At 41.6% G+C, this 18,317-nt stretch overlaps 1 protein-coding gene across 5 annotated transcripts in view; it reads left to right on the top strand.

Moving 5' to 3' along the window:
* Positions 1-1,079: 1,079 nt before the first annotated feature.
* Positions 1,080-18,317, top strand: part of LEF1 (lymphoid enhancer binding factor 1) — a 159,010-nt gene continuing 141,772 nt past the window's right edge. The window contains exons 1-3 of one of the 5 annotated variants that reach the window (XM_037830433.1): positions 1,080-2,468; positions 4,948-5,014; positions 6,461-6,594. In XM_037830433.1, coding sequence (XP_037686361.1) covers positions 2,259-2,468; positions 4,948-5,014; positions 6,461-6,594 — 411 coding nt within the window. In that variant the 5' untranslated portion in view covers positions 1,080-2,258. Of the gene's footprint in view, positions 2,469-3,611; positions 3,760-4,947; positions 5,015-6,460; positions 6,595-18,317 lie in introns of those variants that run through there. The other 4 variants (XM_037830432.1, XM_037830430.1, XM_037830429.1 and 1 more) reach the window with 4 other exon arrangements.

Below are 18,317 nucleotides of genomic sequence, written 5' to 3'. Positions count from 1 at the left end.
TCCTTTTATGAAATGCATCAAAGAGACGGTGGAGGCTGGGGAATTTTTGAGGTTGGATTCAGATTTGCATCTTCAAGGGTCCCTTTGAGCAGGCAGTCCAAGAAGCCAGGGACTGCCCTGTCCGCCTCCCCCCCCCCCCCCCCCCAGTCTCCTAGCTTTGCTCTCCTGGGTACTTTTGCCTATTTCCCCAAGTCTTTGGGTTCTTTTCATTCTCTACATTCTACGTGGTACACACACACACACACACACACAGTGGTGTGTATCTCTGAAAACCTAGGAGAGATCGAGTTTAATTCTCTCCTTATATCCCGTGAACAGGACGTAATGAAAGATATATTGTTCAAAAAGCGATCCAGTCTTCAGTTCCTTCTTCCTGGTCCAATTTTTCTCGGTAAGTCTGGAAATTTTATTTTCGTTAGGGTGTCTTCTCTACAAAGATTGTATGTATATTATACTTAGGAGAGCCACGATTCTCTTTTCCTTGTCCTTCTTGCTTCTGTTCTTTCTCATTAGCTTAGCAATGTGTTATATTTTCCCCCTTTCCCTTCTATCTGTCCCTGATCCCCCCGACACCCCGTCAGTGCATCTATCAATGTGGGGAGGATCACAGCGGCGGCGGCTTCTCTTTCATCTTCCTTCCCTGCTAGAGAAAGGGAGGGAGAGAAGGAGGAGGAAATGAGGTGGGGGCGAGACTGGCAGAGGAAGAGGAGTGGGTGGGGTGGTGGGCAAGAGAAGAGATACTTAGATGAAGAAGTTAAGCTACTCGGGCCGAGTTCCTTGTCAATTTCACGCAGGCAAATGAACTCTCCGTGGGTTACAAGCAGCTCTGTGTCTTTCCGTCTTTCGCCAAGTGGCCCGATCCTTTCCTCCAGACACTTACACCTCCCCCCCTCCCGCCTCCCAAACTAGCGCTCGTCCTACAGGCTCGGGGAAAAGGAAAAAAAAAAGTCCTCAATCACCACCTCCTTTACCCACCCCCCACCCACAACTCCGAGCCGGCAGCCAAGGAGAGCTGGAGGCGGGGGAGGGGGAGGAGAAGCGACGCATGTGGGTAGCTTTTCAGCGCCGGCGAGGCGCGGGAGGAGGAGAAGTCGTGGGGAGACGCAGCCGCTCACCTGCGGGGCAGGGCAAGGAGGGAGGGACATGGGCTGCGCGCTCTAGGACGGAGGACCTGGGACGCGCCCAGGCCCCGCACACTGCCAAGCTCCGGGTCTCTCCCGCCCCACGGCCGGGTGAACACGAGGGGCGCAGCTATTTGCTTTGACAGAGCGGGTTCCGCGGAAGCGTGGAGAGCGACGAACTAGTTAGCCAGCCAGGCTGAAAAAGTCGAGCCGGGAACAAAGAGGGATCGGACTGTGTGTTTGTGCCGGCTCAGGCTCCGGGCAGAAGCTTTTGGGACCGGGACCCCTGCTGTGACTCCCCGAGACCCCCGCCGCGCCCTCCACTGCCAAGTCCCAGCGCTCGCCGGCACGAACTTTATTCTTGGCAAACTTCTCTTTCTTCTTCTCCTCCTCCGCCCCCATCTCTCCTCGCCAGCAGATTCAGTGCGCCTTGAGATGGAAAACCGAAGCGCAAGGGCAGGAAATAAGAAACTCTAAAACGGACATCTCCAATCGGGGTTGCTCTTTATTATTTTTTTGCCCTCCAAGAAGTGGACGTTTAGTTATCTTCTGATTCTTCGTGCGTCTTCTCCTCTGGGACAAGTGGAGCCTTTCTGCCCAGCTCCTCCACTCTTTTCTCGGAAAACAAACTCCCAAATCGGCATCGGGGAAAGCTACAGAGGAGAGGTTTGCGCCGAGACGCGCTGACTGACCATCGTCTGCAGTTTGGCTAGTCGTCCATCCTCCGGAACCAGCGTGCTCCGCGCGCAGACCCCGGCGAGGCGGGGGGCGTGGGGTGGCCGCCCGGGGACTGGCAGCCTAGTTCAGCGCGCGGCGCGCTGCGCAAACCGCTTTAGAGACGCGGGCAGCGGTGATCCTCACAGCGCGGTGCCCTTCGGCCTCGTGGGCGGGAGTCGGCGTCTGTCCCGGCAGAGCGGGAAGGCGCGGGCGGCTGCTTGGGCTCCGGCGCCGCCGCAGCTGCTGCGGCTGCCGGCCGGCGGCCCCGCGCTCGCCCGCCCAGCTTCCGCCTGCTCTCCTTCCTTACACGCACCCTTCCAATTCTCCTTTTCCTTCCTTTCCCCACCCTTTTCGTTGACCTCTTTCCTGCTGTCGCCGCGTGTGCTCCTCCAGCGGAGCGGAGATTACAGAGCCGTCGGGATGCCCCAACTCTCCGGGGGAGGCGGCGGCGGCGGGGACCCGGAACTCTGCGCCACGGACGAGATGATCCCCTTCAAGGACGAGGGCGACCCCCAGAAGGAGAAGATCTTCGCTGAGATCAGTCACCCCGAAGAGGAAGGCGACTTAGCCGACATCAAGTCCTCCTTAGTCAACGAGTCCGAAATCATCCCGGCCAGCAACGGACACGAGGTGAGCGGGCCGCTGCCCGAACCCGGTCAGGCTTGGCGGGGGCCCGGGGAAGAGCAGAGCGGAAGGAAGGGAGCAAAGACGCCGGGCAGCCCGACTGACCGGTCCTAAGTAGCTACCCGTTTGTTTGGGGAGGGGGTGTTAAACTGGGCCCCTGATCAACATTTCCTCTTTGTGTGTGTCGGGGATGGAAGGGGGGTGTGCAAGGAAGCTTATCCCAAGTGGATTAATTTGGGGGTTCTGTGGCTAAGCCGTTGGTTTGCGGGCAGGAAAAGCTGCCCTTAGCCCATAACTTTACCTCCGGACTTTTTGGTGGGGTTGAGGGGGTGCGATGAATTATAACAACGGTGTCTGACAACACTACTGAAAAGTTCTTCTGTAGGAAAGAAAACAAAGTATCGGCTTTCTCGGTGGATGTCTATGCAAAAGTGCGTTAAACCGCCAAAAGGCTTAGGTGGAGAAGAGCAGAGCGAAAGGCGGGGAGGAAGGGGGGCGGGCGGGGCCGTCCCAACCGCCGCGGAGCAGGGACCGCACGGAGCCCGCGGGCTGGGGGTGGGGGCTGCGGGGGCGGTGCTCGGGGCCAGGTCGGTGTGGCTGAGGAGCCCCAGAGCTTGGGCCGGAACGCTCGAGTTCTAGGCAGACTCCAGGGTACTCTCACTGTGCGCTGCGCAACGCTAGTTTTCTCCGACGCCTGTCACTTAGCGGGGGGCAGGGGGGGGAGGGTTAGAAAAACGCTATTTAGGTTAGTTTTGACCTGAATTAGGCCTGAAATCTATACAAAAGAAAAGCAAGTCTAAATGAGATGCGGCGGAAGCCGGGGCACCACGCAGCGGAGACTGGAAGGCGCTTTATCAGATCTCCTGGCCTGCTGCGGGCGGTAGCGCTAGTAACCCGAGTAGCGTAAATAGAGACACGTGGGTGCCAGCGAGAGAAAGCTGGGAGCGGGACCCGGCGGGAGGGCTATTTCTGGGCGCGCCAAGAACTTCAGATTGGCCCGGGGGGTCAGGGTGGGGGCGGGGGCGGATGGTCCCTGATATTCGACACTTCACTGGCCACTCTTGTTCAAAACTGGGAAACCCTTTGGAGGAAATCCGGTAGAGAAGTCTTTACCCCAAAATGATTTCACCGAAGCTTTTTCCCTCCAAAGAAATTGGAGGGTATACCCTTTTTCCTTAAATGGCATCTTTCTGCCCCTAAAAAGAAGGCGTGTGGTTTTGAGGGCGGGGAGATTTTGGGTTTTAAACAACACGTTGAAGAACACCTCATAGTAACCTTCTCTAACCAAATGGCAGGGGTGAGTACGCATTTTGCAACGCTGGGGACCTGGGTTCTGCGAACACAGGGGCTTTCTTTATCCACTGAATCTTTTATCCCAGCATGCCAATTGAGGGGAGGTTGGGGGGTCGGGGTGCACCCAACTCCACGTAAAATGTTTGTGACTCTATATTGGGGGAGGGACTCCCTGAGAGGACACACGTCCAAGAAACCAAATAACAGCCGAAGCATTCAGACTCTTTTTGTAAAACTCTTGTGTTTGTAGAACAGCCTCTTTTTCTTTCTACCAGTTTTACTTGTGCTTTAGCCCCTAAATACATTTTGCCACCCGCTTCACATTTTCTACCCTTTTCTGATGTGGGGAGAAGAGCGCTGCATTTGAAGTTGAAAACCCGGGAATTAGAGCTCTCTACTTAATCTTGCAGTGGTGATAAGTGGGCGTGGGGCAAGCTCAAGAAAGATGGTGAATGGATAATACCACTGATTTACACGTGGTTGAGTCTGAGTGGATGGTGGTTACCAGAATTGATATTAGCTGAGCTACCTTTTAGATGTCTGTAACCGGGTTCTCAACTTTTTCTCCCTTTAACCACAAAACAGTTCTAGTTTTCTCTTGTAAGCATGAACCCGGCCCGCCAGCCTTGGTAAGTGGTAGTCCTAGTGGAGCTCCTGCTGGGACTGCTCAGGGCACTGGCCTTAGAACCCCATCTGTGAATGGTTGGCTTGTTTATGTTAAAAAGTCATTTTCAGTTGCAAAATGATATTTCACCTTGCTTTTAATCAGCTCTGATTGAAGTGAACAGCATTTGAAGAGGCTATCAGAACCAGCAAACCCATTAACTCAAAGTCCTATCATATTGGGCCTCTATGTAGCCTTAACGTGTTTTAGGACATGGCAGAGTCAGAGCAATATGTGAATCATCTCCAAATTTACTATATTGTTACTGCTTTTATGATTACCAAAAATATTACGGTTTCTAGTTCTGGTAGATTATAATCACTCAAAAATATATATTGAATAAAAAAAGAAAAAAGATTCCCCACTACTTGACCCCAGCCTGCCCCTCTCGGATTAATAAAAACAGGTCAATTAAGTTGCACTTAAACCTCTTCCTTTGAGTTGCCAGTGGACGCATACTTGTGTCGTTTTTGTCATAGATTCTAAGGTGATTTTCTTTCTTTTGGGCATGGGGATTTGTGCTGTTAGGTGGCCAGACAAGCACAAACCTCTCAGGAGTCCTACCATGACAAGGCCAGAGAACACCCTGATGAAGGTAAGACACTGATGATGGAGTCTACTTTTCTGAACTTTATTATTTAATGTATGCGATGTGTGTATATAAGTATGTTTTACTACTTTTATTTGTGTTCTAGATGTATGAAATTGTGCCCACTGTTTTAACTAAATGGGAAAGAAAACCCAGGGAACATATTGCTTATCTCTAATGTATATTTACATCATATAAAACATGTCTGTGAATGAGTTAGGGGACTTGGGATTTCAGTTGGCTTCCAGATTCTTTGGGGAAGAGGAAACATCTATGATGAATTTTTCTTTTTTCCTCATTTTATCTTAAGTTCTAATTAGCTTTTGTAGTAGGTCTCTGGTATATTTTCATGCTTTCTTATGAAGAATGACAGTCCACACCAATATATTTTCCAGTTTATTTTATAAAAAGAATAGTTTTGAATGGGTCTTCCTTTTTCAAAATTGGCGTTTCTTATTTCTTTGAGAAGGCAGGCAGCAAATGCAATAAAGCGGTCACTAACTTGTAAAAACATAAAACTTTATACTTGTAATTAGGAACTTCACCTATCAAACATGATAATCAGACTTTCTCCCCATTTCTAATTCTTGTTCAAAATTTTAAAATTACATGTTTTTTTTTCTTTAATTTAAGGAGAACTCCCTGTGATTTTAAAAGAATCACATCATCTATAGGGTTTCCTTGTTGACCAAGTCTTCATTTCTGCTCTCCTTTAATTATTTACCATTGGTCTGACCAGAATGAAGTGTTCCTACATGCAGTATGTCAGCCAGGAGAAGTACTGTAATCAGGCTTTCTTCTCAGCCATAAAGTAGTTAAACGGATTAAAAAGAGGCAATGTATATAATGAACACACACAGATTACTTTGACAGAATGATAAAATTAAGCCTCCTGAAATTAATCCTTCATAAATTTGGGTCGTTTCCCATATAATAGGTACAACTCTCTCCCTCATAATAAAATATTTCTCTCTTAGAAATCTAAAAGCACAGGTAGAATTTTTCAGTTTGCTTTTACGAAGAAGCATGACATCAAATGTATAAATATATGTTAAGTGTATGTGTATATAGAAAGCCTAATACATTTATATTATAGCTTTAGATTTGTATGTGTTCTTTCAGATGTGTGTTTCTTAGTCCAGTTTGTTAGTATTAGAGCAAATTAAGTTAAATGGACAACACTTATTTTTGTGAAAATACCAGTCAGTAGTGGAAGTAAATTGAACCACATGTTTTTAAAACATCTGGTTCACTGCTGAACCATTTAAGAGAATAAATACTGTCAATCTAAAGTAGAACATAATAATTCAGTTACAATATTTTATAAACAAATCTTTTATGTAAAGTCTGATTTTGGCTTAGAACTATTAAATTTACAGATGAAGAATAGCTATAGAAAGGGAAGTCAATGCATCCTTTATTTTTTATTTTTTACTTTTTTGATTCTCTCAGGAAAGCATCCAGATGGAGGCCTCTACAACAAGGGACCCTCCTATTCGGGTTACTCTGGGTATATAATGATGCCAAATATGAACAGTGACCCATACATGTCAAATGGATCCCTTTCTCCACCCATCCCGAGAACAGTGAGTAACATGCTGATGTTGCAAATTATTTTCAGAAGTGCAAATTAATTTGTGTTTTGGCAGATTTGTTTATTTTGTCAAACACCTTGGAAATGCTTTCATTATATATGACTGGTCATTGCTTCATAAGTGCTGTTAAAATAGTGCTATCTTTGATATCTTGTACTTGGAGTCTAAAGATTAATAACAGATTACAAGTTATGAAATCGAAGTAAAACAACAAATCCATGATTTTATGAGTACTTTGATTTCTCTGCGAAGGAGAGAGAAAAAATGGACTTGATTTTTCATTTGGCTAAGTACTGGTTTTTTCTGCTCATAAGCTATCTAGAATCAGATCTAAAAATAGCTGAACTATCTTAGATTTTACTTGCTTTTAAAACAATGTGTTGCTTCACTGTATTAGCTGATGTTTCTTTAACATCCCTTGTCAGATGAAAAAATAGGCTATTTTTATTTTGTTGTCAGTTGCTGAGAAAGTATCATTTGAAGATAGCCCTAATGAAAGTTGTTCTTTTTTTATCTGGTGGTTCAATTAACATTTGACGTTCTAAAAATGCAGTGACATTATGCTCATTAGAATTTCAAGTATGCTTGAAATTTGATAATTCTTGAAACTTGATATTTCTCTTTTCTTGGGAAGAAGAAATAATTTCATTTATATAGTAAGAAAACCTCTAAAGGGCAACTAGTACAGTATGTGTAAATGTGAAATGTGCTGCTGATTGAATTGTTCTCCCAAGGGCCATGAGAATCATCTCCCGAGTAGTGATGATGGATTTTTACTGATCCATCAAAATATTTACCTTCTTTCCATCCTCACTCTCTCCACCACCACCCAACCCCCATCAATGTCTAGGTTTTGGGGATTAGCGTTTTGTTCTAGCCGGACCTCCTGTAGATCCAATCCAGAATCCTAAATCAAAGCCTATGATCTTTGCCTTGTTAGCCCAGGGCTTCCACCAACTGCAGAAATCAGTCCAAAAACATTCGGAGAAAGTGTTATCATTAATACCTTAGCTAACAGAATCTGAGAGTGAGAAGCTTCACCAAACTACTGGAGAGCAATGGCTCACCATCAACAATTATCAGCAAGCAAGAGTATTTTGTTATCTTGATTAGCTAAGCTCTCAGCTGTTGAAATGATAGATATGTGAAATATAACCATTTCATGTGGGCACTGTGATTTAGAAGTTATTCTGTTTTCCTACAAATTACAAAAGAATATCTGACTTTTCAGGTAGAGAATATGATTTTCTAATTTTCATAAGGCAGCTAAAGTTGATTTTGTGATGGCTGTTATAAGAAATAGCTATTTCACATTTTACTGTAAAAGGTTTTTCAAATATTTAAAGATAGAGATGTCTGTCTGCTACATATGAATTTCCTACCTAAAAAGTGAATGAATTAATAAAACCAAATACATTTTAATATTTAGAGACTATCCCAAATAATGCCTCTGAGTTGTAAAATTTGTGGGAGTCTTTATATTTGTTTAACCAAATATGCAAATGTATAAGGTTTTTCTTTTATAGTTGGGTAAGATTTTTTGTTTTTGTTTTGTTTATTTTGGGGGGGGAGGAGAACACAATTTAGATAAAGAATAATTGAAGACACTTATTTCACTGTACTATAATCATGACCTTGGTTGGAAGGAAGCAAACTCTTATTTAACTTGGAAGTTTGTAATAAGCTTGCTTCTGTAGAAAGGCTTTTTTTTTTAGAACAACACATAATCTGTCTGACAAATTTATTATCTCAGATTTGGTAACAGTAGAAAATAGCCACTAAAATAATCTTACACTGGGTTGTGCATACAGTTAGTGCATAATAAGTATTTGTGGACTTTATTCCTTAGAGAGATCAGTTGCTTCTCCCTTTATAACAATATATACAAATATTTTTTAAAAGTCAGTGTAATAAAAACTCTATTGGTGTTTATAAACTTTCCCCAAGAATATTGAATATTAAATTTCTTATCTGCTTTAAGCCAGCATTCTGCCTTACGTCTTTCTGTCCTTTTCTCCTGCCTCCCAGTGTATTAATAATTTTGAAATTCTGATAGAATGAAAGGTATTTATTGTTATTGTAGGTATTAAAATTTTGAGGTCAGGGAATTGAACAGTCATTCATTGTTTAGGAAAGATTTGTGGCCAGAATAAATGGTGGTAGGTGTAGAGCAGAGGAAAGGGGTGCGGTCAGGAAACAGTTACCTTACCCTGTTATCTTCTGGTTTTCTTTATTCTGCTACATTTCAGAGCATATTTATATTAGGCATGTTTCCTTGTGATATTCTGTAGTTTGCACAATTCCAGAAGCTTCTCAGTTTTAACCACAAGGCTATGTCAAAATTTTTTTTCGGGTCCAACCAAAGTGAATTGCAATCTTTGGTTTTTAATACCTAACAGCTGTTTTTAATGTGCCTGAGATCAAAAACAACCGGAAGGCAGCCTCTCTTCTTTGCCCCAAACCACACTTCTGCCTTCCTGCTCTTTAACTGTGTCCTTAGTAGGCCTGGGTGTTTGTGCCATGACACTCACAGTGATAGGTTTTTATCGGGGGTGTCAGGAGCAGGCTTACCATTTGTGTCTGCATTTAGGATGGGAGCATTTCTGTGGTCTCCCTGTTGCTTGAATTTGCATTATAAAACAAGAGCTTGTTTACTGCATCTGTTGCCGGAGGGTGTCAGGACCAGAAAACATCTCTGGGCCCTGACCGCCCCCTCTCTACATAGTCTTCCATTTGTGTGTAACTGCAGGTAGTCCAGGGAATACCAGCTACGGCCAGCCAACTAGCACCAACTGCTGGAAGCTCATTTTACCAATTTTATATGCTTGCTTTTGCTCTTTTCCTTAGACACACACTAGGGTACATACGCCCGTGCAACTTTTCCCTATGACCTAAGTACAGGGTTACATACTTGAGAAGAATCATCTTCACCACTCCAGCTTTTTTTTTCCTTCTTTGCAGTTTACGGTTCTTCCAGAACTGGACTTGGTAGGGGTGTAAGTACCTCTATCAGGGTCACTAAAAGAACTTAAATAAAAGTTCTTAATGCAGATAAATTTGGCTCAATAAGAAAGCACATACAATGATACATTTAGTGTCATTGTGAGTTCTTAAAGCACAGTGAACCTTGCCTTGAGTCAGTCTTCTTCACAGAGTGTGGGAAGAAGATGCAAAGCTGATGAAATGTTTTAGAGCAAGGACCCTGGAGAGTTTACTAAATGCATATTCCCAATCCTTTTTTCTCTGAACCACACTTACGAAAATCCCTCTTGGCCAATCAATAGTAAAGTATTAAAATGTCGACAAAATAATTCTTTGTATTCCCGGTTTGGTCCTGGCACTTGTGTGTCTGAACACCATGTGAATAGTGAGCCTGGCTTTGACATAGTGAAAGTTCCTAATAGGTTAGTGCATTGTGGTTATTCATCTTCAGTGTCAAACTTCCATTTGTCCCCCATGCAACCCAAATGTTTGACACTTCAGAAGAGAACCATCTCATTTCTCTTCAGATGCTTGGGGAGGGAGAAGCAGCAAACCTACTGCAGGAAGCTGCAGCAAACGTTGCAGCTCAGTCATACCCAAACCACAATAACACCTGGCCGGTATAGTGCCGCTCACTTCATTGTTTTTGTTTCTTGTGATCTTTCTTAGAATGGATCTTTAGGTGGGAGGTGGGAAAGGAAGATATTTGTGTTCCCATTGAGGGTTTTTGGTTTTTTTTTTGTTTTAGTAGGCATTATTATGAAAATGTTTCAGGGGTTCTTGTCGGAATTTGAGGAACGTAATTCTGTTGTATGACTATTTTACTTTAAGGGTAATTGACATTTTGATTTCTGAAGGACAGAATTATACTCATTATAACTTGATCATAACTGCCTCCCTTGACATATGTTCTTGCTTAAAAGCAGCGAAACTTTGTTTTTGTCGTTGCTCACATCTGGAATTAAGGAAGAAAGGTGGATTTGTCTAATCAGTAAGCTTCTGAATACCACTGATCATCACATTGTTGCCTAGCTTTGAAAATAATTACCAAAATAATATTTCAAGAGTAAGGGGAGACTCGGGCTTATATTTCAGTCTAGATTTTGAAGGTGGAGTGTCTTTATATTTTACTACAAGGAATTAATTTGAGTTACTGATAAATTATTTTTAATTTTCTGACCTAATTTGTATATGTTTTGAAGCTAAGTGTGTTTAATTTCTCCTGTACTTCAAGTGCAGGAGTAGCTAAGTTTTAGAAAGTATATTCTATTTCAAATTTGAATGTATATGTCACAAATATGTGTGGGAAAATTCCTCAGGGCCTCGCAACCTCCTCTGTTTGATTCATTCTTAATTGCACTGCTAAATTGGGAAAGGATCACGGTCAGAATAATTGGAAACAATTGCCATCCCCCTTCAGAGATCTTCTGACCAAGCGCTTTGCTTATTCATGTGTCCCGAGGAGCCCTGCTACACGTGACCTTTAGGAGCTAATTCCGCACTTGTCTGACTGGTAAAGCAAGAGTATGATCCTTATTCAGACATATTTTTTGAAGTGACCCTTTTAATTTCTTCTTCATCATAAGGACATGAGAACAACCCAAAAAATACTCAGTAATTTCACTGGAATAAGACCATTGAGCCAACCTGCAGACAGTCTTGCTCTTTGAAGTACACCTTCCTCCCGCCCCCAACCCAGGTCATGGATTTGCTCTTATCAACCTCATTATTTTGATCCAGTCTCTCTTGTGGTCAAAAACTCACATGTGATTTAACAGGACCGAGGGAGAACCTCACTGATGGGTCCATCTGAACTTGATCTTGTGGCCTCACAAGTGCTCTTCTGTAATCAAATGAGAAAACTGGGAAGCTGTTGTCTTTTTTTTTTTTTTTTTTTTTTTTCCACTAATCCTGTTGGATCTTTAAGCAGAACCATTTTTGGTTTGTGCTATTGAAACCTTTTAAGCAATCAGATCACTCCATTCCTCTGACTACCTTTGTGGTTCATGTATGTGTGTGTGTGTGTGTATGTATATATATATATATATATATATATATATATATATATATATATAAAATAGACATGCTTGGAATTTTATAAAACTAATTTCCCTTTGATTTCAGAGGAAGACCTGGATTTAAAGAGAAAATGTGCCAGCACTGTTTGTGGGTCAGCAAAGAGCACATATGTTTTATTCTTAGGCAAAATTGGGGCTCAGCATTATGTAGGTGCTGCTGTCATGGCACTGAAGGTTTTTTTTTTAAAGGGGTTGTTCATTTAAAACTTGACTTTAAAGTTATTGCTTACTGATTATGCCACGCTGAGCCAATCTGTAGGATGCCAATACTGTAGCAATCAAGAGACTTAGAAGTGCTTACTACTGTCTGGACAGGTCCTTACTCATTTGGGAAAGGCAGCCTTTGCTAAATAATTTAAAAATATTTGTTAGGTCTTGTGATCATTTTAAAAATATTAATTGTGACCTCATGAAGACATAGTGTAGGAACTGTAGACTCTGCTATAAGCCCTTAAATCATGTTAAGCATGTCATTGGCCCCATAAGCTCTAAGATTTGGAGGCTCAAAGCCTGAAAATGATCCAGAGACCAACAACAAAGAGTGGGGGTTGGGAATGAAATGTACCACAGGAAGGGTGAGAAGTTGACCAGAGGACTGGGCAGGGAGCAGAGATTGCTGAGGCTCAGAGATTCTGATAATCTAACAGAAGACTATTTGTAGAGTATTAACAGAGGCAGCTTAGAGGATTGTAAAGTCTCTGTAAAACAGTACCTTTACACACAATACCCACTCTAGCTGAACTTCTGAACCTGCTGTCCTCCTCTACTGACTACATGTACATCACTTACACAGCTCACTGAGGCACATCACTTACACAGCTCACTGAGAAAAATTGCAAGGACAATAAGAGCAAGCAAGAGTTTGGGTTACCTTTTCCCCATTTGTAAAAGAAATATGACTGGCAGAGAAGGTACACCACAGAGGGCCCAGAAATGTGTTTTATTTTTTTTGCAGATAACTAGGGGCATGTATGCGCTTACTGATTATTGACCGTTATGTCTTGCTATGCCACCACAGGTAAAAATGCTGACAAATAGTCCTATAGGGAACCTGACCAGTTTGCAGAATCCAGTTTTGATCTTCATCCTAGTAATTCATTGTTGATGTGATGATAATCACTTTTTAAAAAAGATGTCTTTTGCTACTCAATATAGACAAAGGTTGAATGAAGGGGTGGGTGGGTGGAGGGAAGGCTCTATTATATAAAAAGGGGCATGGTTTTAGTATAGCTTTAATTTTATTTTATTGTTGCTGTCAGCTTCCTAATGAAACGGTCACCAAAACAAAATTTTAAAACCTGACATACTGAGATATTTTTATGTCCTTTTATTTTTTTTGAATCTTGAAAAATTTTAAGATAAAAGCTATCAACTCTAAGGACTACTGATGAGTTATGAGACAGTTAAATTCATTGTAGCACAGAATAGACACTAAGTAAATTTGCTGAATTAATAAGGAATGTATATGAGATGCTTCATGTCTGTTTTTGGATGTTTCCAAATTATCTCTGTGAAACCAAATGCTACATGAAAAGCAAAACCTGGGTATGTTATATAATTCTTGGTATTTTATTATTTTACCTTTTCTCTGATTTGTTGCATCAGTAAAAAAAAAAAAATAGCATTAGTCTAATGTCTTTATGAGGAAGTCAAAGTTGCTGCTTATGGAATGTTAAATTCCAGGTAACAACTAAAAACAGTGCGGGGAAGCTCAGTGCCAGATTAAAAAAGAATGGTAATGTACCCTTGTATTGGGATTGATCATAATAAGTACTTATCTCTTACTTAGGTCCTAGAAACCTAACCTAATTGAAGAAAAGAAGTTGATAGAGAATGCTTTTTTTCTGAAGGGTACTTGAGATAGAAATATAATAGCAGTAAAAAGAAAACAGACTTGGAATATGTTCTAGTGTCATGTGGTTAATGCTTTTCAGTTCATTTTTGTTCTCTCCCAGATAGAAAGGACATTTTTCAGTAGCACCTGAGATATTTTCAGATGTTAGAAAACTCTGTGTTCTTTCTAAATGCATGTGGCAGCGTTAGTGTGATTTTTCTAGGCCAGTATATGTTGTATATCCTCTTAAAACGTGGAGAACAAAATGTTTGAGGCCTTTTTAGCTGCAGGTAGGCAGTGCATTGGGAAGGCTGAGCCTGTGGTGGAGGCAGGAACTGGGCTAGAGGTCAAAAGATTGGAGGTTTAGTACCAAGTCCACTGCCCTCCTCAGTATCCTTGGGAAGGTGTTTAACCTCTGTCAGCCTTCATTTCCTCATTTATAAAATGGCATATTAATATCTGGCTTGTCTACCTTGTATGATGAATGTGAAGTTCACATGAGAACAAGGCCTGGGAAGGCTCTCAGTTTCCTGGTTATGACAGCAGAGCATGAATGTCTAAGATGGTGTCAGCTGGTGCCTACCCACCCAGGAAGCTTCCGCGACAGGAAGAAACTCTTGGTTTGTCTCATTATGCTGCCATGCTCACCTGGAATTTGGACACTGGGTGAGGGCCTTGCATTCATGTTTAGAAAATGTTTGCATAAATAAAGCTTTTTGGGATTGTTATTACAACTTTCATGGGGGTGGTTTTTCTCTCTTAGGGTCATTTTTCTCTCCTGATAGGAGAGCTCCTGATTTTCCTCTCGAGCACCACTGTCTTATACAGAGGGAGTAGAGATGTCCCAGGGAGCATGTTTCTAAATTTCAAATTTGCTAGTGAAGAATCTCATATCCTTCTAATATTTGGATATGAAACTATTAAATTACCAGATAACTCTGAACTCCTTGAGGGGGATGAGTGAGAATATATTTTTGATTAGGAAATTTTTTTTCTTAATCATTATGGAGCTGAACTCCTAAAAAATTGTGTAGAGTGGAATGCTGTATAATCATGAGAAGGTAGATGTCAGCAGGAAAGTTTTTTCCTCTTCAAATTTTCTTCTGGCTTAAATTTTCCTCATTTCTTGACACCTAAGAGGATTAGGTCTCAGTGTAGGTGTTTGCTGGGAGCAGGCAGAAATCAGTGTTTCTCTAGCCTGGTGGGAATTCCCACCTTCTATCCCTTAAGGATTTTTCTTTCCCTCTCAATAAAGCCCGATGACTGTTAAACATATACCAGTGTTGATTCAGCTTCCTTTGTTCGGGATTCCTCAATTTTGAACACTGTATATAGTCCTTTTAATAAATTGTGGTCATACCATCTTGGCACACTACCTCAGATGACTTGGATTGAGGAAAAAAGGCACTGCAATCTTATCCCAAATGTTTTAGACTTTGTCTTAGGTTCCAACACATAGTTTAAGTCTGAGACAGAACTAAAAGTACTGAAGTGAAGAATATTTGCCATTTACCATAATTGAGCTAACCATTTAGACAGCTGTCAGGTTTAGGAAAAGATTCAGATTTACCAAACATTGCTTGAATTACTTTTTTACTCATTTTCTGTATACATTAAATTTTTGAAAACTAAAACTCAAGACATTTTTTGGTTGAAAGGAAAAGGGGAAAGCAGTTGACATTTTTTTAAACTACTACTTTGTGCCAGATGTTGTGCTAGGTCATTTACATAATTACCTATTTAATTTAATCCTAGCAAGAAAAGAGGTGTGGGGGGTGGTGTGTTTGGGGGGGGGGTTGGCTCCATATTAAACATGAGGAGCCATCCTCTGGGACAACAGTAACCTGCCCACAGTATAAATTGTGGAGTCAGGGTGCTTCCTTTAGGGTCTGAAGACTTGTTTGTTTTCATTAAAATATTTGTCTTTAAGAACATAAAACACTTATTAAAGTGATTGCAATATTGATTAAAATACAAAGTATGAAAACAATTATTACTTTGATGGTTTTCCGGAAATTTCTTTTCAATAATGCTAAATTATATTTTTACAAAAAGAAAAAATAATATTTTCATTACAAACACAGTTTGCGTTCACTAGAAAAATTAGGAAATTCATATGAGCAAAAGGAGTGACAAATAGTAATTCCCAGATTCCCACTGTCAGAGATGTTCCCCCTTAGAACTTGTTTAAGTGGACTTTTAGACCTCTCGCTACACACATATATGAATGTATATAAACATACCTAAATATATGTTACATATTCATGACAATGGGAACATAATACACTATTTGGTGACTTGTTTGGTTTCCCATCAATATACCACAGATCTCCTTTTCTGCAAATAAATACTCTTTTGTAACGTCATTTAAGTGATTGCCTAATTTGTTTAACTGTTCCCTTGTTGGTGGACAAGTGTCACTTCTTGTGGATAGTGTCCCCTCTTTTGTTACTAAATCTTTACACAAATTCTAGATTGTCTCTTTGAAATAAATTGCTGTAAGTAGAATTGCAGGAACAAAGGCAATACATCTTCTTAAGGTTTAACCCAACATTTCAGTGTAAACTTAGGAAACATCTATTTATAGTCTATATTTAAAAGTATGTGATAGATTACATTCATCTCTGGTTGTGGTTGGAGTTTTGAGGCTGATAATGTTCATGCTTTCTATTTTCCTCTTCCCAGTTAAGAATCAGTCTAGCAGTAGACATGAAGTCAGACAGATGAGAGCTGAATATCAGCTCTACTGTGATAAGGCTGAGTTGGAAAACGTGGCTTGAACTGTGAAACAAATGTGGACTACTTTGACTTCCCCAAATTGAACACACCACTGAGCTGCAGGCAGGGGGCTTGGCTACTATGAAACAGGAGAAGAGAACAAATCCATACTTGGGCAGCCTGGCCCCCAAAGAGAAAACAAAAGGCTGATCAGTTTCTTCTTCCAAATTGCCAAAGAGAAGATCCCCCCACTCCCCGCCCATGGAGGAGTGAATAAGTGAGTGGGTGGAGGAAAGGGCAAAAGCTGCTACCAAGGGAGAAGTCCCTGCTTTTTGGCCAAGCTGGGAGGAGGGGAGAAGGAGAAGGTGGTTGACTCCTGAGTCACAAATCCTGATGGGTCAATCAGCCAAGGACAGTAAGGATTTAAAAAAAAAATAGAGCAGCAGCAGTTCTGCTCTTGGAGTCAGAAGACCTAGATCCCAGTGCTCTGCTACTGACAGCTATGTGATCTTCAGCCAGCTACTTACTCTCTCTCTCTGAACCTCTGTCTCTTCATACAACATGGATTGCCACTTTTAGCTGTGAAAGCACACACCATTCGGAGTCAGTAGTGGTGTTTCTGGAAGGAGGACCTCCATAGACTTACTGGTGTTCTTGTTAAAAACGCAGATACCTGGACCTCTGCAAATATTCTGATTCACAAACTACAGGTAGGTCATGTCTCTGCACTTTTAACAAGCTCCTTAATTGATTCTTCTAAAAAATAAAGTTCAAAAAGCACTGAGATAGTAGATGATCAGTAACTTAAGAAGTCTGAAGGTCATAAAAGTAAGTGACTTGCACACAATCTCACACCTAGAAAGCAGTGGAGGTTGGACTTAAAGCCAGGTCTTCGAACCCCCAAATTTACTTGCTCACCACTCCACTCTATCCAGGCCCTCACCTAGACCTCTACCTCTCTGTTTACTTCTAATTTCTCCTCCATGCTGCTGCCAGAGTTATCTTTGTAAAACCCAAATGTCACAAGGTCTCCTCCTGAGTGCTCTTCTCCACTGACTAGAATGAAACCAACATCCTTTAGCATTATTTTTAAAACCTTCCACAATCTGGAACCTTCCCACCTTTGAAGCCTTACTTCTTCACCACCCTCCTGCAGCTTACAGTTCAGCTACATTCCCAGACTTGCATCCTAAACCCATTCCCAGATTCATATAGCTCTGACTCCCTGAAATTGAAATGCCCTGCTCCCTCTTCTCTGCCAGCACAATGTTGTTCATTCTTAAAGGTCAAGGGTAAATGGTACCTCCTCCATGAAGCTCTTCCCCATCCCACTACCGGTACTAATTGTTCTCTCCTGTGGATCCCACGGAACCTTCTTCAGAGCTCTACTACCACGTCTTATAATAGTTCAATGTCTCTAAGTCTGTATCCCTCACTAGTTGTTAGTTCCTTTAGGAAAGAGAACATGTCTTAATTCATTTCTGTTGCCCAGAATCTGTTATGTACCTGGCATAGAGTAGATTGCTCTCTGGATATTTGTAGAATAAAAAGAAGCAGAAATTTTATGACTTCATTAACATAGGGCAATTATACAAGATATTGATCCATATTTATATGGGGACTCTTAAGAGATTATAGACATACAGAATCACAAAACCGGAATTGAGCTTAAAAATTATCTGGTCATTCCTGACTCCCAGGGTTGTAAATCTGCCTGGCAATGTAGAATATGACTCCCCGGGTTGAATGTGGACCCAGCATCGTGGGACTGAGAGTATCTTCTTGACCAAAAGGGGGATGCAAAATGAGACGAAATAGTTTCAGTGGCTGAGAGATTTCAAATGGAGTCGAGAGGTCACTCTGTGGACATTCTCATGTACTATATAGATAACACTTTTTAGATTTTAATATATTGAAATAGTTACAAGTAAAGACCTGAAACTACCAAACTCCAACCCAGTAGCCTTGACTCTTGAAGACGATTGTATAACAATGTAGCTTACAAGGGGTGACAGTGCAATTGTGAAAACCCTGTGGATCGCACTCCCTTTATCCAGTGTATGGATGGATGAGTAGAAAAATGGGAATAAAAGCTAAATAAA

The sequence above is a fragment of the Choloepus didactylus genome, chromosome 3, assembly GCF_015220235.1.
Source record: "Choloepus didactylus isolate mChoDid1 chromosome 3, mChoDid1.pri, whole genome shotgun sequence".
Lineage (NCBI taxonomy): Eukaryota > Metazoa > Chordata > Mammalia > Pilosa > Megalonychidae > Choloepus > Choloepus didactylus.
Note: the sequence above shows the minus strand (reverse complement) of the source record. Positions and strands in the feature narration are given on the sequence as shown.